Here is a 25,172-nt window from a genome sequence, read left to right on the forward strand (position 1 = left end):
ATATTTCAGTGAACACATTAACTCAACCCCAACCTTGAATGAACCCAAGTGCTTGAGCTGGCTGACTTCAGTTTTTGTGTCCTGTCCCAATCTGGGCCTGAGTAGTAATATTTTTTTCTTTATCCAGATTAAGAACTCATGTATTCCTAGATAGCACTAGCAGTCAGAACTCAAGAATCATATATTTCTGAAACTCCAAATGCATTTTGGGAGGGAGTGCTGGAGTTGGAACTCAGGGCTGTGCCCTTTAAAGTGCTCTACCACTTAAGCCATGTTGCCAGCCCTTTTTGGTTTTGTTTTTCTATTGTGTTTGGTTTTTTTCCCAGTTGGGTCTTGCTTTCTGTCCATTCTGGGCTGCATGTTGACTCTCCTTTCTGTTCAGCTGTGATGATGGAGCTCAATGCCAGGCCCAGCTTTTTTGGAGGGAGGGGAAGGAAAATATAAGAACGTCTTGGAGTGTTGGGAAATTATAGGAAGAACTATTTTAACCCTGAGCACAAAAAGGGTGGGGAATTGCCCTCAGGAAAATGCAATGGAGGACACAAATCCTAGCTGACGTGAGAGGCAGAGCAAGGAGATTTGGAAGCAATATCAAGTGTGTCCTTTATACAAGATTCAGTGGGCATGAATGGTTGGCCTAAGGTTGGGGTGACTGTCTAGGACTCTTCCCATCTAGTAAATTAAGTCCAAATGGACAGAAACTATAGACATTTCTGGCCAAAGTGGCTTCTGAAGGAAGTTTTTTTTTTCTCCAGTGATAGTTCCCCCAAGATTTTCCTTATTGTTGGGAGCTCCTTTCTCTTGTAATCTGGCCTCCTTATGCCACTGTGTAAGTGCTTCATCGCAGTGTGTGTGTGTGTGTGTGTGTGTGTGTGTGTGTGTGTGTGTGTGTGTGTCTGTGTGTGTGTCTGTGTGTGTGTCTGTGTGCATGTGTGTACATGTACACTCAGGGCCTGAGCGCTGTCACTGAGCTTTTGGCTCCAGGCCAGTGCTCTACTACCTGAAGCTACAACTCCACTTCTGATTTTTTGGTGGCTGACTGGAAATAAGAATCTGTCCAGGCTGCCTTCAAACCATGGTCCTCAGATCTCAGCCTCCTGAGTACTTAGGATTATAGGTGTGAGCCACTCACCCCTGGCTGATGTTTTGTGTTTTCATCTATCAATGTTAGTCTTTGCAGCCAATTGTGGTAGTGCACATTTATGACCCTAACACTCAGGAAAATGAGGTAGAAGGATCATGAGTTTGAGTCCAAGATAGCATTCTCTTACTCTAGTGTTTTGTGTGTGTGTGTGTGTGTGTGTGTGTGTGTGTGTGTGTGTGTGTGTGTGTGTCTTTGTTTCTCATTGATCCAAAAGCAGTAGGGTTCTATGAAATTCCCATAAACGAGACAACTCCAATGCTAATTCTAATTTATATCTTGGTTGCTAATCTAAATGATGCATGGGCTGGTATATTTAACAAACTGCTTTACTTTTCAGACTGGTAAGAAATATGTCGGTCCTTGTGGAGGAAGAGATTGCTCAGTTTGCTTGTGTTTTCCTGAGAAGGGATCTCGGGTAAGTGGCATTAAAAAAAAATCCCTGGAAAGTTTACCTGGATTTTGAACCATTGTGAATATTTAACAGGGACAGCTTAGCTGGATTTTGAACCACGGCGAATATTTAACATGTGTCTCAGCTCCACAGCACATGCCAGTAGTTGGTAATGTCATTTCCAGTCAGAGTTCTTCACAATCTGACAAATGGTCACAATCCCCATAAACTGGGTGTCACATTCAGAATGCAGTCTGTGCAGCAGATTTCCCAGGATGCTAGTTATAGGAATCGCTCAATGAAGCAGGGGTCCTGAGGTTGCCTCATGCGCACTAGGTTGTCTTGCTGACATTTGGGTTGTATAACAGTGTTGGTATGTGTGTGTCTGGGTGTCTGTGAGGGCTGGAGTTTGAACTCAGGGCCTTACGTTTGCTAGGCAGGCACTCTACCACTTGTGCCACACCCTCAGCACTTTTTTGAGTCAGATAGGGTCTCATGCTTTGATCCAGGGTAAGCCAGGACCGCGATCCTCCTACCTATGGCTTTGTAAGTAGCTGGGATCACAGGTGTGTGTTGCCATACATACTTATTGAGATGGGGTTTTGTTAACTGGTTTTTTTTTTTGCCTAGATTGGTCACAGATTGTGATCTTCCTCATCTCTCTGCCTTCCAAGTAGCTAGGATAAAGGATGAACCAAAGCTCGTGTAAACCTTGTTTGAAATAATGCTTCTAGACCCTTGGCCAGAAGGGTTTTAGGTAGATGGCACCATAGAATACCACCTCATAATGGCTATGATTATTGTATGGTCAGAATTTCCCATACACTATGTGCTTTCAAGGCTAAGGCTCACTGACTGCCCACAGGGAGGCACAGAGCAGGTTAGTATCTAGCTCAAGTCCAACCAGAACTGTGCTCAGGATCACCAGGCTGCTATCTATTCTGTGAAACAGGGAGATCCTCTCAGTGGCTGCCTCTCGGGTCTCCTGAGCCTTCACGCACGGCTCTCCTGCGTTCTCACACAGCCACCCGCTGCCCACCAGTTCATCTGTGCTGAAGTATTTGAACTAACATTTCTCTGATTAAAATTACTGTCATGTGTAAGTGCATTGGAATATCACTCTGTACTTCCTTAAATATATTCGATTATGTGTCAACTCAACTCTGTTCCAAACTACTTGCACAGTCTTACAAGAAAGGGATGCATTTCAGGAGCTTTGGACAACTTAAGGGCCTTGGAATGCATCGTCACCCATTCAGACTTTGGAAGTAAAATACTGTGGACTGGGGCCTTTTTATTGTTGCTGTTCCAGTACTGGGGCTTGAGCTCAGGGTCTTGTGCTCTCAAGTTGGCTTTCTGGCTCAGGCTGGTGCTCTACCACTTGAGCCATAGTTGCACATCTAGCTTTTATGCTTAATTTGAGATAAGATTCTCTCAGACTTTTTGGCCTGGGCTGGTTTCAAACCATGATCCTAGGATCTCAGCCTCCTGAGTAGCACAGATTACAGGTGTGAGCTGCCAGCTCCCATCTGAATGGCATCTACTGGGAACTGGGATTTCCACATGTGACTCTTGGAATTGCAGTTCATTCCAGAACAGCATCCATATCCACCCACAGGGTGAGCCTTGTTCTCAAAACAGCACAGCTCAACAGGGATCAGGCATTACTGCTGCAACACATTGCTTTCCTGAGAATGGAGTCTGGCGTTTCTTCTCACCTTGCTCTGCCACCACACAGAAGGGATGGCATTAGTATTCCGGTTATTATTTTGAAGGTACTGGGGTTTGAAGTCAGGTTCTTGCATTTACTAAGCAGGTGCTAGACTAGTTAAGTCAGGTTCCCAGTCCCTTTTTGCTTTAGTTATTTTACAGATAGTCTCATGCTTTTTATTCAGCTCTACTCTCTGACTATGATCTTCCTACCTCTGCCTCCCAAGTATCTAGAAGGTATCAACCACCTTCCCCAGCAGCTAACCCCTCCGTTCCTCCCATCCTTCCTTCTTTCCTTCCTTCCTTCCTTCCTCCCTCCTCCTTTCTTTCCTTCCTTTCTTCCTCCCTCCCTCCCTCCCTTCCTTTCTCCCTCCCTCCCTCTCTCTCTCTCACTTTCTTTCTTTCTCTTTCTTTCCTCTCTTTCTTTCTTTCTTTCTTTTCCTTCCTTCCTTCTTTCTTTCCTTTCTTTCCTTCCTTTCCTTCCTTTCTTCCTTCCTTCCTTCCTATCTTCATTCTTTCTCTCATTCTTTCTCTTGTTCTTTCTTTCTTCCTTTCTTTCTTATACATTGCAACACATTCTTTTGTATTTAAACTGCTTTCCCCCCACCCCCCAGCAATACAACCAAAATTTGAGGCATCCTAATTTTGACCTTGAGCTTAGGAAAATTCAACAATCAAACCTTCAAGTTAAGTTAGGATACCAGACACCAAGATGCCAGGAAATTCCCTAGCTCTTCAGGCACCTTCACAAATGGTTGACACAAACAAAACAAAAACAGCCCTGGATTTTGCATGAGGTTATGAATGCAAACACACCAACATTCTGCATATGCCAAGAAGGGAATAAACAAAACAAAGCAAAACACACCACCTGTGCACCTCAGTGGTAAGACCTTTGGGCTTGAGGCCCAAGGGAAAAAATTGGCTCTGATTTGCCCTGTGCTGGAAGGAAGAGGATCCACAAAACAGAAGCTCAGTATATCGTCTCCCTTAAACAAAGCTGAGGTTGTTCTAATGGTTCCCCCTGTGTCCTTAGTTGTGTCCTTACAGTTGTGTTCTCTGTAATTCAGTGCTCTTCCGGTGGGAGTCATTTTGCTTCCCGGCCTCCCAGGGGACAGATGTCCTGAAACATCCCCAAGTCATCACAGCTGGGACCTGAAGCTCTCCTGCTGCTGTGGCTGACTGGTGGCTGGAGGTTTGGGGTGTTGCCTAGCACCCTACAATGCCTGACTCCCCCGGTGGCCATTCCACCAGAGATCCAGCCATTTCTAACCCAGAGGGAAGCCTAGGTATGAAGAAGGCCCGTGCTGGCCTCAGACAGCTCCCAAGGCCAGGTGTTAGGATTCCTTCCGGCTGAAGATAGAAGACACAGCTTCTCTAATGACTTGCGAAGGCCTGGCCAAGCCAGGTGTCTGGCCTCACCTCTATTTCTTGCTCCCAGGGCATGGAAAGGCAATGACGTGAAGGTTCCAACACCTGGGCTTAGTGTCGCTTGGTGAACTCGGATGGGCAGGTCCACAGGACCCAGCTTTAGTTTCCTTGATGGCCAGCCAGTGCAGGCGTGGCGTGGCGGGGGCTGTACATCCTGGCTCCTGGGTGGCATTCTTGGTGGGGTGGGGCAGGTTGTACCCCAAGCCAGGAACCCGTGTGCTTCTTGAGGTCTGGGTTCTCCCTGGGCAAGGCTGAGTGGGCAGCACTTCCCAGCTGGAACTTGGGGACGTGGCTGGCCATCCTTGGGACCCGGTTTGAGAAATGGTCACTCCGTGGTCAGCAGCTCACCAGCCTCTAGACACACAGCACCGGCTCCCAAGGGATGATTATAACGGGAAGATGCTGAATCCCAGGAGTCCTTTGCAGGGCACACCAAGGGCAGAGAACCGTGGGATGATTCCTTAGACGCCCAGAATGCAGTCTAGCCACAGCAGAGCTCCTGCTAGGCCTGTGGTCGGCCTCACTGTTCCTTTGTCTCTTCTCCACCTTTTCCTGAATGCTTCCTCCCACTTCCTGTCTTCTGCTGTCCTTCCTGCCCATCCTTCTTATAGGAGGTCAGGGTTGAAGCCACTCCGCTGGCCTTCCTGTGAATCTCAGCCTCTCTGCCTCTCCCTAGCCAGCGCCCAGCCAGTCCTCTGCTTCTGTACCTCTCTACTTATCTGTAGGTCAGGCTGGGATTAAGCATTGCCATCTGGCCTTCTTGATTAGGTTGCTAGCATGTGCTCTCTGAAGCACTCATGAAATATTACAAACAGTTTGCCCTCACACGCTCACTTGTGTGTAGACAAAGAAGTTCGAAACCTACCGCAGCTAAGGCAGTATTTCCCTTGGATAAGAAACAAACCATTGAATTTTGATTAGAAGCAATATGGATTGATAGCCAGGAATTGGTGACTATTCAAATATCTGCTCAGGAGGCTGAGAGCCACAGGATCATGGCTCCAGACCAACCCAGGTAGAAAAGTCTTTGAAACTCCAACTCCAAAGACAACCAGCAAAATGCCAAGCTGGAGATGTGGCTCAAGTGGTAGAGTGCCAACCTAGCAAGTGTGAAGCACTGAGTTCAAACCTTGGTATTGAAGCAAAAAAAAAGTCTCTGTGGCAGGAGTTTTTGGAAACATAGGAAAGAATAAAGAAGTAAACATGAGTCACTAAAACAAAAAGTGTACCCTACCCCATGACTCACAGTGGACACTTAAAATATAAGTTATCTTGTCTTTGGTTCCCTGCTTTAGGAACTGAGGTCATTCTATTATATTACCTCTTCTAGTTTATTCTAGGAAAATAAAAACTATGTGCATATTTCATCATTCATTCAAGAGAGCCTAGAAACTGCAGAGTTATCAATCTGATGCTGTGGTGATTTTTCACACAGGAGATCAAATGGCTCAAGTCTAAAAACACTGCCTTAGATGTATTGGCCTGAAATCCCAAATCAAGTATTAGTGACTTCCCTTTTGGGAATCATCTCTCACTGAAGTAGGTCTCGTACAAAATGTCATCCACGCATCCTTCCCACGGTTCAGAGCACATGCCTTGATAGATGGAATTTACATGAGGAAGTTTAATTTTTAGTAGTGTTTTTCCTCGTGTTTTGATGTTTTACCATCATTCATACCCAGAGTTGCAACCCTCAGACCCCTTCTCGCACACCCAGAGCTGTGTTTTGGGACACTCTGTAATTTCAGTGACTAAATGGTTCAGAGCAATGATTTTTTTTTACATCCTATAGTTCATATGAATCAATTTTGAAGGAAGCACATAAAGAAACCCACCAAAATCAATCCAAAAGGAGGGGGACAGGCGGGAAGGGGTTCAGAAGGATTAATGCAGATGGGTTGGCCTTGATCTAAGTAAATAAACACATATATATCACAATGAGGCTCTCTTGTATAATTAATTTATGCTAATTCAAGTTTTTTAAAAATCCGGTGACAACCAGATGATCTGTCATGATTTTGTGTGTGTGTGTGTGTGTGTGTGTGTGTGTGTGTGTGTTTGTGTGTGTGTGTGTATGTGTGTGTGTGTGTGTGTGTGTGTGTGTGTCTTCATTCTTTCTGCCATAACCTATTCCCTATTAACTCTCAGGCTCACCTTTTTTGTAATCACTGGGTAATTCTCCCCTGCAGGAGGGAGAGGCTGGGAGGGCCCCTAGGTGTGGAGAATCATGCGGGAAGAGAAATGCACTTGTCCTGTCAAGGCAAAGGGACTTTTCTTACTTCTGGTCTGTACTGTTAACACGCATCTCCTGCTGACTCCTGGTTATGATACTGGCTCCGCTCGCCCAAAGGCTTCCTGTTAGGAGCAGTGAAGGTGATTGTTGAACAAATGGATGCAAGTGAAAGGATGAGATTGACAGTGGTAGAATTTCCTAGGTAGTTGTTCATGAAACTTTTTCTGTTGTTGTTTTCTAGGCAGGGTTTAGGATGTCTCCAGGAAAGGGAAGGCATAAGGAAGTGACCCTTCCCGGGTCAGGCATTTCCTTCACCTGTCAATGATGTGCTGCGTCTCCACTTGGGGAGCAGCATGAGGCCAGGTCTGGCTGGGAGCAGAGCTCAGCAAATGGGCTGCACTGAGCTCCAGGGAGCAAAGCCAGAGCCACCTTTGAGGCAGCCTCGCTCTCAGAGAAACAAGAGCTAGTAATGAAGCGCGTTTCAAATAAGGCACAGTTTCATGGAAAATTGCAGGAAAGTCAGAGGACGCCCAGGACAAGGGTTCCATTGGCTGAACTTAGTGAGCACACTGGATTATTGGGATGTTAAAGGGGGAAAGAGCTGGGCACTGGTGGCTTACGCCTATAGTCCTAGTTACTTGGGAGGCTGAGATCTCAGGATTAAGCATCCAAGTCAACCTGGGCAGGAAAGTCAGTGATATTCTTATCTCCAATTAACCACCAAAAGGCTGGAAGTGGGGCTGTGGTTCAAGTGGTAGAACACTAGCCTTGAGTAAAATGGTTCAGGGACAGTGCCCAGGCCCTTTAAAACTGGTCCACAAAAAAAAGAAAGTTGGACTTTCAAATGCCAAGAAACCCATAGGGAGATGGGCAGCTGTTGTTTCTTCTCTGTTATACCATCTTAATCGTAATACCTCTCCATTTATTCAGAAAATAAGCATGGGATGAGACTGCGAGCTCAGAGCCGTGGGAGAGAGGCTTTTAAAGTTCACTTTCCAGCCACTATTTACAAGTACTCAGTGAATACTTTTCAGAGTACTTTGGGAGTGCATCAGAAGAGGCCAAGGTTCTTTGCTACTCCCTGGATAGGCAATGTGGTGATTTTCCTGGGGATATGCAGATGAGGGGTGGGAGAATGGCAGGGACAGGCAGCAGGGGCCAACCCTTAAACTTGGATCTGATAGCATTAGAAATCCTCTAGCCACAGCTGGAGGAAGTGTGACACCCATTCCAGTAGCCTTGGCTTAGACAGGAGAAATGTGTTCTCCAGCGAATGCTAAAGGTTAGCCATCCAAAAACAAAGTGCTGGCACTGCCAGTCTTGTAGGATTGTCTGCTCTTAGTGCAACGTCTTTTCATTATTTGTTTCTATAACTCTTTCAAATATCCGGGCATCTTTTCCTAACACTCGGAAGCATTGTTAGAAATACTTAGGCAGGCTGAAGTGGATGTGTGTCTCAGAGGTGAGAACGCCTAATTAGAAAGATGGAGAACGGAGTTCAAACTCCACTATCATCCCCTCCCATTAAAAAAAAAATTGTGCAGCCCACTGAGGCCTGCTTGAGGATTTAAATGGTATTTTAGTGACACCTATTGTCTCGCTTACCAAATTACACTTCAACATTCCCCCCCCAAAAAGGGGGGGACAATAGTAGTTTAAAAAGGAGAGGTGCATTAAAGTAATGTTTCTCCATACACTTAATTAATTATAAGAGTATTAATTAAGCAAGATGAAAGTATATTTAGAGATTAGTGTTCAAGTGGCCAAGATACTGGAGGGGAAATAAAATACAAATGGGGCCTCTGGCCTCATAAAGCTTTCTAGAAGATATTATCTAACGAGATATTAAGTAGTGTGCACCAGGCTGGGAATGTGGCTCAGTGGTAGAGTGCTTGCCTAGCATGCATGAAGCCCTGGGTTCCATTCCTCAGTACCACATACACAGAAAAGGCCAGAAGCGGCACTGTGGCTCACGTGGTAGAGTGCTAACCTTGAGCAAAAGCATCTCAGGGACAGTGCCCAGGCCTGAGTTTAAGCCCCAGGACTGCCCCCCCCAAAAAAAGCTGTCTAAGTAACATATACCAAACAGCAAAGAGAAAACAGTGAAATGACAAGGCTATGCAGGTGTTATTCTTGAGTAGACATGGAAGTTTGGGGCAATGGTAAAGTTTGAGGTACAGAGAGAGGCCGACTCTGGAGGTCAGAAGATCTGCTTCCTTAGGTGTCAGTCAGCTGCTGTGTGGCGCCAAGTAACTCACCTCGGCTCTCTGAGGCTCAGCTTCCACCCTCGGGGACCAAGAAGCGGACAGGATACCTCTCGGCTTCCCAAGGCTGTAAAGATCCCATAAAGAATACAAGGGCCAGTACCTGGATGGAGTGAGTGCTCAGGGCGGGTGTCAGTATTACTGTGCATTTGGGGGGAGAAGAGATAGGATTTGAGTTCCAGGTGGAGAAGGACTTAATCCCTTCCAGCAAACAGTAGGGCTGGGGCCATGGGCACTGGGTTGGCCGGGGTGCTGGATAGGTGACAGTCCTGTCAACATGGTTGATGGAAGGGAGAGGGAAGATTCTAGACAGCCATGGGGCAGAAGATCGGGGTTAAGGGAGCAGAGGCAGATGGGAGGAATCCTGACAGAGAGCCAGGCACTCCAGGGGGTGATGAAGAGGAGCCAGACACAGGACATTTACTTGTCATTTGGGGGTAAGAGAGATTCAGAGGATGAGGGAGAAATGGTGGATCAAAACAACTCTGGGAGCAACTAGAAAATTCCATTTGAGGGCCACAAAATTAGATATCGGTCATCAGTTGAATAATATTGTTTCCTAAGGAAAATTTTTTTTTTACAGGTCAAGTGGTATATATTTACACACACACACACACACTGTGTGTATGATAATAATCCAAGGTATCCTAAGGAAATTTTTATAAAGGAACATAGAAGGCCTACAGGTCTGTTTCTAATGTTTAAAAATAAGATAAGGGGTGGGGCATGGTGGAACATGCCTGGAGTCTCAGCTGCTCCTGAGGTGAGGTGGAGACGGGACACAGTAAGAGGCAGCCGGGTGGTGGGGGGTGATGGTGCGCAGTTTGAGATCCTATCTCAACAACAACAAAAAAAACCAAGCTGAGCGTGGGAGCTCATGCCTGTAATCTCAGCTACTCAGGAGGTGGAAGTAGGACGATTTGGGTTAAAGATCAGCCTAAGGTAAAGCTATTTGAAAAATACAAAAGCAAGGAGAACTGGGGTAGGACTGAAGTGGAAGAGTGTGTAATCCTAGCCCTGCACTAGACATAGTCCTGACTTAGCTAATGAACCAGGGACGAAAATCCCAAAGGTGCATCCTGGCCTGGGGGGCAGAGAGGGGTGGGGTGCAGTGTCAGCGCTGAGCTCTTCAGGCTTTATTTGTACAGCTGGCCCCGATCCAGGACTGCTGGAGGATCACCACTAACTGGCTAATGGCATGGAGTCAGCTGGGCCTCTGAGCAGAGAGAGACACAGAAAGTCACAACAGAGGCAGCTGTACTCACAGTGGCAAGGAAGGAAGGAAGGAAGGAAGGAAGGAAGGAAGGAAGGAAGGAAGGCAGGAGGGAGGGAGGGAGGGAGGGAAGGGAGGGAGGGAAGGGAGGGAGGGAAAGAGTAAAGAAGAATAGAGGAAAGGAGGAGAGTTAAGAGGAAGCAGAAGAAAGCAAAAGGAGGACGGGAGGGAGAGAGGGGAGGAAGGAACAAAGGAGGGATGAAGAAGGAAAGAAACGACGGAGGGAAAGAGGAAAACAGGGAAAAAGGAGGTGTTAATGGTTTGTGCCTGTGATAATCCTAGCTACTCAGGAGGCTAAACTTGAACTGCAGTTCAAAGCCAGCCTGGGCAGAAAAGTTTGTGAGATTTCATCCTCAATTAACCAGCAAAATGCCAGAGTGGAAGCAAGTCTCAAGTGCTAGAACACCAGCCTTGAGCAAGAAACCCAAGGGAGTATAAGATGCTGAGATCCAGCCACATGCTGACACATACACATACAGAAAAAAGAAAGAGGGGGGAAGGGAAAGGGAAGGAAGGAGGGAGAGAAGAAGAAAAAGAAAAGAAACCAAGGATCATATATCCCAAAGTCAGCCATTCCATTAGGCAGCTTGTCTATTTGCTATGAAAAATCACTTGTTTTTATAGCATGTGCTGGGTTTGCACTGGGTTTTATTGAATATTATTGTTAGTGGCTTGAGGGTGAGGATTAAGAGTAAATCAACAAAATAGTTTTTAAATAAAATATTAAAAAATTTTTTTGGTTGGTCATGGGGCCTGAACTCTGGGCCTGGTCACTGTCCCGCAGCTCTTCAGCTCAAGGCTAGTGCTCTACCACTTGAGTCACAATGCCACTTCTGGCTTTTTCTGCTTATGTGGGACTGAGGAATCGAACCCAGGGCCTCATGCATGCAAGGCAAGCACTTTACCACGGAGCCACCTTCCCAGCCCCTTAATTTTTTTTTTTTAAGTGAGAAGGGTACCTGTGGTTCATACCTGTAATCCTAGCTACTCAGGAGGCTGAGATCTGAGGATAGTGGTTCAAAGCCAGTGTTAGTAGGAAAGTCCTTGAGATTCATATCTACAATTAACCACCACCAATAAGCCAGAAGTAGAGCTGTGGGCCAAGTGGTACAACATTAGCCTTGAGCAAAAGAAGCTCAGGGCAACACTCAGACCCTGAGTTCCAGCCCCAGGACCAGCCCTCCCCCCCAAAAATGTAAAATTCCTGCTTGGAATGATTTTCTAGTCCTGCACACGCCTTTACGGCTCTGTTATATATGGGTCTGCCATGATTCTTTTTATTGATTCCTCCACCCCCTTACATATGAACCAATTTACTACTAATGGAATTGTCCTCTACATTGCTATGAATACATTGTTTTCTGGAATTGGGTGATCTAGCAAACTACTATTTCCAAGACTTGCATTTGCGAGATTGTTGTCACTTGAAGGCAGATTTAGTCTTCAAGATTTCATGCATCTCCTTCAAACATTTATTATGTAACAAAATTATTTAATAATAACTTTTTAAAAAAAATCACTAAATATATGACCATGAAGTCTTCACAGCCTTAGAGAAAAAAAAAAGCAAGCATTGTGTTTTCTGTTGGTTTCCTACGTGCAGCATAAGGTTTGCTCGTCACTTAGTAAGGGTCAAGTGAAGTCATGATTACTTCGTTATTATAGCTCCACAACAGAAGCCCGAGTCCTGACACGCCCACCGGGGGCGAGGGGCGTGGCCCACTGCCATGGGGTGGCAGCCATCACCCTGTGGGAGCCGTGGTCTGGGCATTCTGGTTCACACACAAAGGAAGTGGTATTCACACACATTTTTCTGTGGGGCCATGGCTGGAATCCACGTCTGCTTCTCGTAAGCATTTATTGTTCTCAGCTATTGTGCTGTGAATATACTCCTTCCTTGGCTGAAATGGAATCCTTAGAGTCACATGTTAGTGTTATTAAAAGAGTGGGAACTTAAATCTGCTGGTATGCTCAGAGGTAGAGCTCTGGGAAGGCTTAGATTAGGTTAGGTCTTAGATTAGGGTACAGTCTCCCTGATTGAGTCCTCTTGTCATTATATAAAAAGAGATAGAGACCACACACACAGCCATCAACACTCCTACTAGGATGATAGCCTGTATCCGATTGTACTGTCCCATGCTGTTTAGCCTTTGAACTTCCAGAACTGTAAATGGAAAGAAACCTGTTTTCTTTATAAAGTACTCTCCCTCAGTGACTTCATTACAGCAACACAAATCTGACTAGTACATCTGCCTTTCTTACTATCATGTCCCTGGGGTACCTGTGCTCTGCCTGCTCTGAGAGCTTTATGCTGTAGTGGAGGAGAAGAGGAGAGGGACACACAGATAAAGAAAGGATTCTGGTGACAGAGCAGAGGGGTTATTATCTTGGCATCTCTGAGAGGCATCTAGGGTCAGGGCAGTAAGTAGAGAGGGGAAATCTTCCCACTAGAGCACCAAGAGCCATCATCCATGGGCAGGCATGCATAAGTGTGTGCAAATGCTGCAAAACAAATGGCCCCAAGTGAGAGTTGCATGTTGTGGGGAAGGGAGAGGGGAGGAGGGAGGAAGACCAGGGCCCTTCACAGGCACACAGACATTTTCTAATCTTTTTGGTTTATGGGCCAATCTCGACACGTTTCTCTAGTGCATTGAATGGAAATGTCATGTTTCTATGGCTGTAGTAACATTCATTCCTACTCTTTGGGTCTCTGCAAATTCCACTGGCTCACTGAATTAGGGACTGCACATTTCAAATGAAACTTGGGTAAAGATTGCTTTCTCAGTTACCTCCATTTGGTTGAGTATGCATTTTGTTATGTATCAAAATAACATATAATTGTAAAGTACTATGCTCCGTAGGATAATTTGGAGACTTTATATGCAAATTGCATGCTACATGTAAATATAACTTCTCAACTTAATATCAAAAGCTGTTCTTTTCTCATTCTTATATCAAGGAAAAATAAAAGGAGGGCACTTTGAAATGTATGTTAATTAAGTCATTATTATTCTCACTTTGAGGTTGTGCTTTCAGTTCATTGTAAATTAATTTGCCTTCCCTTATAAGCTCCCCAGATTGTTCATACTCACAGTTATCTTTTATATTTTATTACTTATATGGTTAAGATCTATTTAAGACTGGGTGCTGGTGACATATGTGTGTAATCCTAACTTTCAAGAGGCTGAGATCTAGAGAATTGAAGTTCAAAGCCAGCCAGGGAAGAAGTACTTTCCAGGCTCCAAAATAAACCAGCAAGAATCTAGGTTGGAAGTATGGCTCAAGTGGTATAGTGTCAGCCAAGCAAGCATGAAGCCTTGAGCTCAGACCTGAGTACCATCCACAAAAAAGACTTAGCTAACATTTTAAGCCTTTGGAATTTATGCCTGTTGAATCAGTACTCACAAGAATAAATTAAAAAGAAAATACCTTGGTTTCAGTACCAACACAAACAAAAGCAAACCAAAAAGCCCCCACTTGGGTAGAGAGATGGAAGGTTTATAATGAGCTGCTGTAGCGAGACTGTCAGAGTGCATGGCGATTCACGTGCATAATACCAGCACTGCACTACTCACAAGGAGGAAGTCGAGCGACCGGAACACTAAAGCTCTGCAGACAGCCCCCATAATGGACAGCCATGCCCACAGTTCCCTGTGTGTGTGTCCTTGGAGACATTTCTTAGCCTTTCTGATCCTCTACTCTTCACCTCTACATCCTCGTAGGATGAATAATGCTTGGTAGGTGGTCACCATACTGTTTGTCATAAGAAGTGTCAACTCTTGTCCTTAGGTGCCGTGATCCATTAACTCTTACGTCCTTCCTTTCAGGGCCAACCAGGACCACTGGGACCTCAGGGTCCCATAGGGCCCCTGGGACCCCCAGGACCCCCAGGGATTCCAGGAGAGAAAGGTCTAAGGGGTGACGCCGGCCCTCCCGGAGCCGTGGGGGAGAAAGGAGACAAGGTGAGCAGCTTCTGCAGCCTCTTCAAGGCACTCGGTGCCTGTTGTTCAATGAAATCCAAACTCCTCTGCAGTAACAACTCTCCCATCCTAGCCCCTGTATAGAGAATGGTGTCCTTCTGGACCTTCTCCATGTGTTTAAATCCCCAAGTGTGTGCCACTGAGCAGGTGCATTGTTTAGAGGCTTAAAAACCAAAACCTTCAGGAAGCCGGTGGCTCAAGCCTGTAATCTTAGCTACTCAGGAGGCTGAGATTGGAGGACCTAATGGGCAGGAAAGTCCGTGATCTCTTAACTCCAATAAACTACCAAAATAACCTTTAGTGGAACTGTGGCTCAAGTGGTAGGGTACTAGCTGGAGAATGAAAACTTGGGGACAGTGCCCAGGCCCTGAGTTCAAACCCCAGGACCAGCACAACAGAACAAAACAGAAAAAGCTTAATACTTTCTCACATGTTATCACACTGTCTTGTTTTTTTTTTTTTATTACTCAGCACTATGATTTTGATGATGATGATGATGATGATGATGATGATGATGATGATGATGGATGATGGATGATGATGGATGACGATGATGTCAGTCGTGGGTCTGAACTCAGGGCCTGGGCGCTGTCCCTCAGCTCTTCAGCTCAAGGCTAGTGCTCTACCACTTGAGCTACAATGCCACTTCGGGCTTTTTCTACTTATGTGGTGCTGAGAAATCAAACCAGGGCCTCATGCATGCAGGGAAAGCACTCTACCACTGAGCCACCTTCCCAGCCCCAGCACTATGATTTAAAGATCATTCTTCATTAACTTCTTGGGTTGGATTTATCCCTGTAAATCTGCATAGTATACCGCTGCAAAGCTAGAACTCGTTTCCTGCTGATAATTTGAGATTGTGCCCCAAATTTGGCAGTGTTAGTGTACAAACAGTCCTATAAGATACTGTTGGTCATGTTTACTAGGCTATTGCTTTGAAAAGCTGAATTGCTGACTTAAATCAAATGCACACTGGAAAGTACAAGGAGTCGTTTCTCAAATGACAGCATATTAACTCATCAATGGGAAAACCAAATGATCATGACCAGTAAGAGGTTTCAAATGAGTCCCAATTTTCAAGTAAATCAGCTTGCTAGTCTAATAATTTAGTAATGTTTATGCTTTTGTTTTATATGTTGTAATTCTAGGGTCCAACTGGCATTCCTGGGTTTCCAGGTTTGGGCGGAATACCTGTACGTATTCTTCTTTTTTATTTTTGAAGAAGGGGGAATACATGTTAGAACCCATAAAACCACATAGTCAAAAAGTATACATATTAGGCAAACTTAAATTTTTTCCATGTTTGCATATGAGAAGTACATGGAACACATAACACATGAAAGGGTCTTTGCATTTTGCTCAGTCAGCAAGGGTTTCAAACAGATTAGGGGGAAAAAAACTCCAAAATCAGAATTAGATTTATTGTCATATCAAACACAGTCTTCTGGAAATAAAATATGGTCTTAATGAAACTTATTTTCTAAAATTGCTAGTTGAGTAGAGACTTTCACTTTTAATACAAAAATTAAGTGAGAGGAGTAGATTTATTTTTGTGGGGGAAGGGAAGACAAGGGAATGGAAGGCTTTGAAGAAAATTGCCTCTCAAATCTCTCAGAATAATCCAAAGTAAATTAATTCAAATTTGGATGCAGGACAAGATCTGTACTTTTGGGTTTCCTATGACACATGGCACTTTTAGACAGGGAAGGAAATTGCATGAACTTAAACAAGTTAACGTGTGAGTTACCGTGGCCAGAATTTGGGACCCATAGCATGTAACCTTGGTGTTAGGGATTTTCCTGCATAAATAAACAAGTGAATACGTAAATAAATAAAAAAGCTTCACTTTTGTTTTCTGTAGGGTCATCCAGGGCCTCCTGGATCGAGAGGAAAACCTGGCTTGAATGGCTACAATGGATCAAGAGGTGATCCTGGATTCCCAGGAGAAAGGGGAGTACCAGGCCCTGGAGGCCCCCCTGTAAGACACCCACAGGGCAGCTCATCGGGTGTGAGAAGGACTATAGTAGGAAAAGGCTGGCATGGTTAAAAGCAGAGTTAATGCAAGAGTACCTGGAGATCTGTGAACTCAGGGAGTGCGGCTGGAGGAGGTGGTTAGACAGCAGGCAGGATTGAACATGTAAGGCTTTGTAGACTGCACAAGAGATTGGATTTTCTTTGTTGCTTCTTGCAAAGACACTGATGCTTTCAAGGAAGAAAGAATCCTATGGCTGCTTCTTTAAGCTGTCTCTGTACAGAGAATGGATAGTAAGGAAAAGGAGCAGAGGGGCCAGGTAGCAAAACGTATGAGGGTTCACTGCAGACATGTCTGAGCGCCCCTAGAAAGCCAAGCAGAAAGGTATTTAATAGAGGAGTTTGCCTTTGTTGTAATGGCTGTAGGAGTGAGACTTGGGGCCCAGCAGGGGGGGGCACACAGATTCAGCAGGTGCTCCTGTAATGACTGCCTCGTACCCCATATCAGGACACCAGCCGGCAGTTTCCTATGTGGAAGTGGCAGCAGGATGACCATACACTGGGTCTCTCTGCCATTTCTGTCCTCCGTGTCTCTTAGGTGGAACTTCCCTTCCACCCACCTACTGAAGCCTCTTCCTCCTCCTCTTATTTCACAACGTGGTCTCACCGTGAAGCCCACCCTGGCTTTGCTCGCATACTCTTCCTCCTCAGCCTCCTGGTGGCTGTGATGGCAGGCACGCACCATCACACCGTCAAGGTTCTGTTTTTGTTTTTCGATCTCTGTGGCCTCGTGTAATTAAAGAAGATAAATTAGAGAAGGATTCGGAATGGATGTCCATTCTTAACAGTGGACACTGTTGACACTTGACGATAAATTTACTATTCTTCATTGTTTGTTTTCTTTTAAAAAATTGGGCTTAACTTCAGCAAGGGTACTTCCTTATATGCCCTTCTTTTTCTATACTTCATGTGTCCTCTAATTTTTTGTGTGTTTGTTTTCTTTCTCTTTTTATCACTTAAAGAGCAGAGATCATTTGTCTCTTCAAAACAGATTTTCTGTGGCTAGTTTTCAGCCCTTTCCCTTCTCTCATTAAATATTGTTCTTCAGATTTCATTCTTCAATCAGAGTCATCCAGTTCTTCTTCACGAGTCTTCTTTGTGTTTCAGACCTATGAGGAACTTATCTGGATATAGAACTCAAAAAGCTTTTACAGACTCCCCCCTCCCCCCCACCCCCCACTCCCTCCCCTGCCTTATTTTCATTACGACACAGGAGCCACAATCATCTTCCATTTCTAAAAGATTTTTTTTAACCACCCGAGGCTCTCAAACTCAAGCATTGCATAGTCCCAGTGCAGTCTGTTGAATGCATGTGTCTGAAACTCTTCAAGTTGGATGGAACCTAATTCTGCTGAATCAGCAGTTCATGAAAGCAGGAATTCCCACTGGTGGCTTGTAGACAGCAGTACTGGTGTGCACAATGGTCCCCTGAGTTATCTGACACTTTTTGTGTAATGTGAGGATGCCCACCTTCTCCACCGAATCATTCAAGACTCATGATTGGCCTCTGTTAGTTATATAGCAATTTGGGGACCAATGAGCTAACAGTGGAGTTGGCATTTTATGTCATGACTCGACTAATTTCAGTTGCAATCAGGATTGAAATTCAAGTCATGTTGGTGGAGGACTGGTATTATTTAACTGTGGAACTGAAATTTATGCAGATGGGAACCACAGGAAGTTAGCACTACCTGCAGAGGCTGATTTGACTCAACTAAGCTGTTGGTGTAATTTCCTAAGAGTCAGGCACCCTGTGTGAAGAGCTACTTTGAAATTTGTGTCCTTCATAGAAGCTTGACATATGGAGAAGATAGAAGGTTTAGGTGGCAACCAAGTTAAGATACATTAAGATATTCAGTAGGAGATTAAGATGAGACACAAAGCCTTGGAAGAGTACATTGAGCTATTTCATTCACTTTTTAAAGATAACCAACCAGCACCTATATACAAAAACCTCCTAAAAGGAACATATCATATTTTTAAAGTTACTTTTACAAAGGATGTGCATGCTCTGTTTGGAATGTAAATACTGAAATGGACATATGCTTTTCTTTATACTATTTCTAGAGCATGAATTAAAATAATAAAATTGGGCATTTTTAAAGAATAATGCCTAAGCATTATATTGTAAGAAAAAAATCCAATGTTTCTGCTGAAAAATTCATGAATATCTATATATTAGTGGATACTCTGCCTTGGGAATTCCTAAACAGAGGCAATTAAATATGGAGGAAATGTATATGAGAACTTTAGGAAGATAAAAACTCTACCAGAATAATGGTTGCAATGTTAGTTTTATTGTTCACTAATATTTCATATGAAAAAAATCCTGCCATAATAATGCACTTTCTCCACTTACATAAATGTTTTATTCTCAGGGCTTTCCTGGAGAACGTGGTGAAAAAGGAAATTCAGTGTTCATTGCTGGTGCCATTAAAGGTACTCAGGTAAGTAGTACATCAATTGTGAGTATTAGGTGAATTTTCTTCCCCTCAAAGTGGTAAACCATGCAGGAAGTATACTGATAGGGGTTTCCTGCTCAGTGTCAGTCAGAATGAATTTTGTTATTGCCTGGACGCTCCAAGATGGGTATCTACTTCTTGTGTGAAGACACTCACTTCTGTCACTATGACTACAGCAACACAGCGCCACCAGCCATTCAGAGTTGCAAGCACACTTTGATTTCAAGGTTTCCCAAGCTGGTCACTACCAGTATTTTGGTGCAAATCCTGAGCATTACAGAATGTCAGGCCTTGCAGCCTTGCCCCGCCCCCCTCACTGGCAATGCTTTCCTCCCCCCCTCCCCCCTCCCCCCCCCCCCCCCGCACCGATAATGTCACCAGTTATTAACAAATATTCCCTAGGGAAGAACGACCCCTTGGTGTTGGCTACTGATTGCTAACATTTGCATGGTGCCATCTAGTACAATGACAGCTACCACTATGGAATTTGAACACTCTAGAAACTTTTTAGCACTCTCCCAAAGGAATGCTTGTGTGCTTTAAGCAGGGGAAGACATACAGGAATATTCAGAAATAAGGTTTCGAGGGGCCGCTTCATGTTTCAACCAGGTACAAGAGCGATGACTGGAAAAGCAAAGAGAAACAGTCCATTTTCCAGATGCTCTTTTTCTCTTAGGAATAAAATGAGTTATAGATTGTTTCTCTGAGAGCCTGAGTTCTGTCCCGTTGGAAGATGATGCAGCTGTCCATCTACACACAGCCAACAGCAAGAACTACAGCTTTTACTACAACTGCAACAATATTTTAGTAAACTCAGCATCCCACAGGGGTATTCTAGGAACCAATATCACATATTGGAAAGACTTCTCTTGCTTACAAGAATTATACAGTATCCTTCATAAAGAATTATACGATATTATTTTTAAGAGTCTTCACATACTTCACATTCATTTAGGTAGCTATTACGAAAAGCAAAAAACAAAACAATGTCAGCAATAATGTGTCATTTTAGATGAGAATGTAAAATAGTACAGCTACTATAGAAAAAAATGTGGCAATTCTTCAAAATATTAAATGTAAGATTACTGTATAATTCAGGAACTTCACTTCTGGGCATGTCACTAAAACAGTTGAAAGCAGAGGCACAATGCATGTGCACAGTAGCCAAAAGATAGACGTTGCCTCATGGTTTGTCAGAAGATGGATAGATGAGCACAAGAATCAAATGTAGGTCTAGCTATATAAATGAATATTATTCAGCCTTTAAAAAAGACAGAAATTCTGATATATGCAACAATGTGTATGAAACCGGATGCCATCATGTCCAGTCACAAAACGACGAACAAGTGAGATAGATAGTAAACAATAGAAAACAAGAAAGATAGCCGTAGAAGAGACAACCAAAAAGAAGTGAAACAGAAGGGGAGAGAAGTCTAGAGACTTCCTTATCTCAAGCCTAAACAGAAGATCTTTAATAAGATTGGCCATACCAGATTCCACGGCCTAAATTTCCTAGAATATTCAGCTTCAGACACAGACAGTAGAATGATGCCCAGAGTGACTTGGCATTGGGGATTAATAGAGTATTTTATTTATCATTATTATTTACTATTATTTTAAAGTAGTTGTACAAAGGAGTTGCCATTTAACAAAGCAATGTATGAATACAACATATCTTGATCAATGTCACCCCTTTCAACATTCTCGCCCATTTCTCCCCTCCCACCCCTTCCCTCGCTCTTCTTAATTGTGTAGGGTATACATTGGATTCTTGTCTTCATTTTCCTCCCTCAAGTCCTCTTTACTTATCTACCCCCTTTCCTGTTGAGCCTACCCCACTCCTTCCTTCCTTCCTTCCTTCCTTCCTTCCTTCCTTCCTTCCTTCCTTCCTTCCTTCTTTCCTTCCTTTCTTGGTTTCTTTCTTGTTGATCATGGGGCTTGAACTCTGGGCCTGGGCGCTGTCCCTCAGCTCCTCAGCTCAAGGCGAGCGCTCTACCACTTGAGCCACAGTGCCACTTCCAGTTTTCTGGTGGTTTATTGGAGATAAGAGTCTCTCGGACTTTCCCGCCCTGGCTGGCTTTGAACCTCAATCCTCAGATCTCAGCCTCCTAGGATTACAGGCATGAGCCACTGGCACTCCCACCCCTTTCAAATAACCACTTCCTAATGATTTGTTTTGCTTCACTTTGATTTTTCCTTTCTAAGGAATCACACTATTTGAGGTCTTCCTTGAATCAACTGTATTTCCATAGAGTTTTCACTGGAGAGATGAAGACATTGTGTAGATGGATGGTGGTCTTGGTTGAACAACATTGTAAATGACCTGAATGCCACAGAAATCACTATAAACTCAAAAGTGTTCAAAAACTAGACTTTTATAGCTAATTCACATTAGAGAGCACCTGTACCCGAGAGAAGATGCATGGGTTCCCCTGTTAAAGCAGCTGAGCCTGGGCTGAGTCACGAGCATCAGATGCGGACAGCATCTGATGTGAGGAGGAACTGATGTGATGTGAGGAACTCTCGCCACACATTCCTTTACATCATTGTAGGCTGGTCCGAAGGGGCCAGGTAGGCTTGTGAGGAAACTCCATCTTTAGGTGGAGAATTTCGAATAATTTAAACTGACAAAACAACTCTCACCTCTGTTCTAAGTGGTCATGACTTCCAACCATCCCATTGTGGTTCCCATTGATGAGAAGGAGGATTGGAGGCCTATCGATGCAGTGTATTACCCAGTGTATTCTCATCGCCGGAAAAATTGAACACCATTAGAAGAATCCAGATAATTTCTGTGCATATTTTTTTTAAAAAATTGTTCACATGATCCATCGTTTAAAAGAACTGTTATGCTCTTGTCAAACAATGTACTGTTATCATTGCAGGGAGACCCCGGGGACCCAGGACCTCCTGGCTTACCAGTAAGTCTCCCCAGCACATCACGTGCTGCAATTTCCTATTCTAACAGTCCAATGTGTACAGTAGATTTTAAACCCAGCAGAACTGGCCGCATAATTTGTGAGGTCTACCTAATAGAAAACAAAAGTGTAGTTCCCCTTTCCAAACGTTATTGAGAATTTCAAGACAGTGAGAACAGAGAATGGAATCGGTGTGAGATAACACAGCTTACGTGCACCAAAGCAAGCTTCCAAATTTAGTTTTTCAGTTAGCTACACCTTACCTTCTCCTTTATCGTGTGTGTGTATGTGTGTGTGTGTGTGTGTGTGTGTGTATGTGTGTGTATGTATGTATGTGTGTGTGTGTGTGTGAGAAGAGAGAGAGAGAGAGAGAGAGAGAGAGAGAGAGAGAGAGAGAGAGAGAGAGAGAGAGAGAACTGGAGTTTGTAGTCTTGGCACTGTCCCTTAGATTTTTACCCACTGCTAGTGGCAAACCACTTAAGCCACAGCTCTACTTCAGGATTGCATATGTGAGCCACTGGCATTCCCTCTCTTAGTGATCATTTGGTGTTGCTCAGATGTTTGTAGACCCTTTTTACTTTCCTAAGTACTAGGAAAGGAAGTCTGCTTGTGACTGTACGTGTGCATAGCTAGATCTCCTTACATAGGCATTGGAAGGGGAAGTAATTTTACCCTATCTCTCTGTACTTTCTTTGCCTGCCAAATCAGTGACCATAAATTATGTCTGCCTTCCTGTAACTTGTAATTCACTGATTATATTAATCTCTCCCAGGCATCAATGTTTTTGGGATTGAAATTGAAAGCAGTTTTGCCTTCTGCTGGTTAATCTATCGTGTTGTTTTGTGTTTCTGGCTATTGACGATGACTTCCTTGCATTGTTTTCCTTAACACTGCTGAGGCCCAGCCCTGTGCAATAAATGAGATGACTTTGGGACAATGAGCAGAAGTTTCCCTCCTGAGAGAGGGTGCGGCATTACACTCAAACCATTCGACCCACCAGTCAAGCAAGTGTTTCTCTTCACCTTTCCAGGCTGCCCTGCCAGAACCTTCTCATCCTAATGAGTGCCTGTGAAAATGATATGATATAAAAACTGTGTATGGTGGACCATCTTCATCTTAAATCGGGATCATTGTGTTTCTATCCACAAGGGTCTTTACCAGCAAGAGGCATATTACAAAACAGTATTAAAATATAAATGTATTACTATTTAACTATTAATGTTAACTGGAACTAATATTTTAATCCTTCTAATATATGTACAAATAGTAATACATGTGGAATTTCGCTAAGAACAAGTTTTCTCTGATTTTTCTTTCCATGGTCCTGGGGTTTGAACCTGGCCTCACTCTCCCTATGCTGATGCTTTACCCCTGGAGCCAGGCCTCTAGTCCTCCTGTTTTGATGGTTATTTTGAAGATAGAGTCTAGCAAACCTTCTCCCCCAGGCTGGATCTTACAGATCTCAATTCCCTAAGCAGCAAGGACAACAAGCAGGAGGCGCTAGCATCCAATTTGAGTTTCCTTTCCTCTTAACCTTCACTGTGACAGGTTTATGTATTTATTTTTGAAAGTCTATGGCTCTCTGTGTCTTCACAACCAGGTTTGTCTGATCTTCAAAAAGTTCAGGCTGTCCCGGGTCTGTTGAAGATTCTCCAGCTGAGCATGGAGGGAGGGAACTCATTGTGTTGGGGGTTTCAATCCACCTGGGATTACAAGGCGGCTCTTGTTATGAATGCAGCTTATATTTTTTTAATGTGCTGATTTTGTCCTGTCTAGGGATCTAGGGGTCCACCGGGACCAGTGGGCCCCAGGGGCTACCCTGGTGCAGCGGGGCTCACGGTGAGTGTAACACTGCAAACACTGTCTGTTTAGAAACCCAGCATCAACATTTGGATAAAATGTAAAGACAGAAGTGCAGCATTGGGTCAGGCGTGGGCAGCCCCCTTGAGAGCTTATATTTGGGGGATTCTGCCCACCCCCACTTTATCTGCAGGACTCTATCTTCACACACAGGTCTCGCCAGGAATAAAGCCACTGAAGTGAGATTTCCACAGCCCAGTAGCACATCCATGCCAAAAAGTCATGGGCAAAGATCCATTGTGTACTTTTTAAGTTTTAGTTGACACTGAAAGTATACATGGTCATAGATACAAAGGTGACATTTAGACATGTGCAAACAAGGTGACCTGATCAAATCGTGGCAAGTAGCATACCGATGATCTCAAACATTTGTCATTATGTCAGAAACACTTTTAAATCCTCTCTTGCAGCCACCTTAAAATATGCAATAAATTATTGTTGACGGTGGTGCCCTTCTGTGCTGCAGAAGACGAGAAGCTAAATCTCCCAACCGCAGATGTGTACACAGCAACCAAGCATTCTTCCTACCCGCTGCTCTCCGCTCCAGCCTTCCTAGCGGCTGATGACAACTATTCTATTCTATTCTGACTACCTCCGTGAGATCAATTTATTAAAGCTCTTACATAAGAGAGAGGTCATGTCGTGCCTATTTTAAAGTCGAGTGTTTCCTAAATAGAAACTTGAGACAACCAATAAACACACATCTAGATAAGCTATGGCTGATTGTTTATGTGTTAATTTATTTTGTCTTTGATTTAGGGACCTCCGGGTCATCCTGGGAGCCCAGGGTTGAAGGTAAGTCCTGATACATATACACAACGCATGCACATTGAAAGAGTTCATCGAGGATGCTTGTTAGAATGACATCTTTCCCCTTATCAGATTTTCTAAGTGCTTAAATGAACTGCATAGAATAGAAATCCTCATTTTTTATTGTTTTTTTTTTAATTCAAAAGCAATTAGATTGATTTTCTTCTCTTTTTCAGGGCAATCCTGGTGTGGGAGTGAAAGGGCAAATGGGAGACCCGGTAAGGAACACCCTGGCACGGAGGTCACAGTGTAGGGGATGTGCATCATCCTGTAATGGCGGTTATTTGGGTTATTATTTAGCTGTGCTCACAATCTGGTCACCGCCCAACTTGATGGCTGAAAATTTTTCTCTCTGCTCAATTATTATACCACTATTTGCCTTGACTTGTAAATGACAGCTCCAACATGGCTTACACTGAGTTCAGGTTCCTTTAGATGACACATTTCAACATGGCAAGAGAGATAATAAAAAAATAAATATAAAGTAACTTGAGCCACAGACGTTTAGTAACATCTCCTTCCCCCTATCCTTCCTGCCTCCTCCTCCCTCTTGAGTCACAGTCCTTTCTGTGGAAGCCTGAGAGTGAGGATAAGATTTTAATAAGTGAGTGAGCCAGGTACCAATGGCTCGTGCCTGTAATCCTAACTACTCAGGAGGCTGAGAT

The 25,172-nt window shown here is 44.0% G+C and overlaps 1 protein-coding gene across 8 annotated transcripts in view; it reads left to right on the forward strand.

Annotated features, from left to right (window-relative positions):
• Col4a4 (collagen type IV alpha 4 chain) overlaps positions 1–25,172 on the forward strand; it is a 125,188-nt gene that overhangs the window by 20,613 nt on the left and 79,403 nt on the right. For all 8 annotated transcript variants that reach the window (XM_070015744.1, XM_070015718.1, XM_070015711.1 and 5 more), the window contains 9 exons: positions 1,482–1,559; positions 14,274–14,408; positions 15,575–15,619; positions 16,288–16,404; positions 18,836–18,904; positions 21,805–21,840; positions 23,614–23,676; positions 24,457–24,492; positions 24,684–24,725. In XM_070015744.1, coding sequence (XP_069871845.1) covers positions 1,482–1,559; positions 14,274–14,408; positions 15,575–15,619; positions 16,288–16,404; positions 18,836–18,904; positions 21,805–21,840; positions 23,614–23,676; positions 24,457–24,492; positions 24,684–24,725 — 621 coding nt within the window. The remainder of the gene's footprint in view (positions 1–1,481; positions 1,560–14,273; positions 14,409–15,574; positions 15,620–16,287; positions 16,405–18,835; positions 18,905–21,804; positions 21,841–23,613; positions 23,677–24,456; positions 24,493–24,683; positions 24,726–25,172) is intronic.

This window comes from Dipodomys merriami, unplaced genomic scaffold (assembly GCF_024711535.1).
Source record: "Dipodomys merriami isolate MVZ:Mamm:240054 unplaced genomic scaffold, mDipMer1.0.p SCAF_1, whole genome shotgun sequence".
Lineage (NCBI taxonomy): Eukaryota > Metazoa > Chordata > Mammalia > Rodentia > Heteromyidae > Dipodomys > Dipodomys merriami.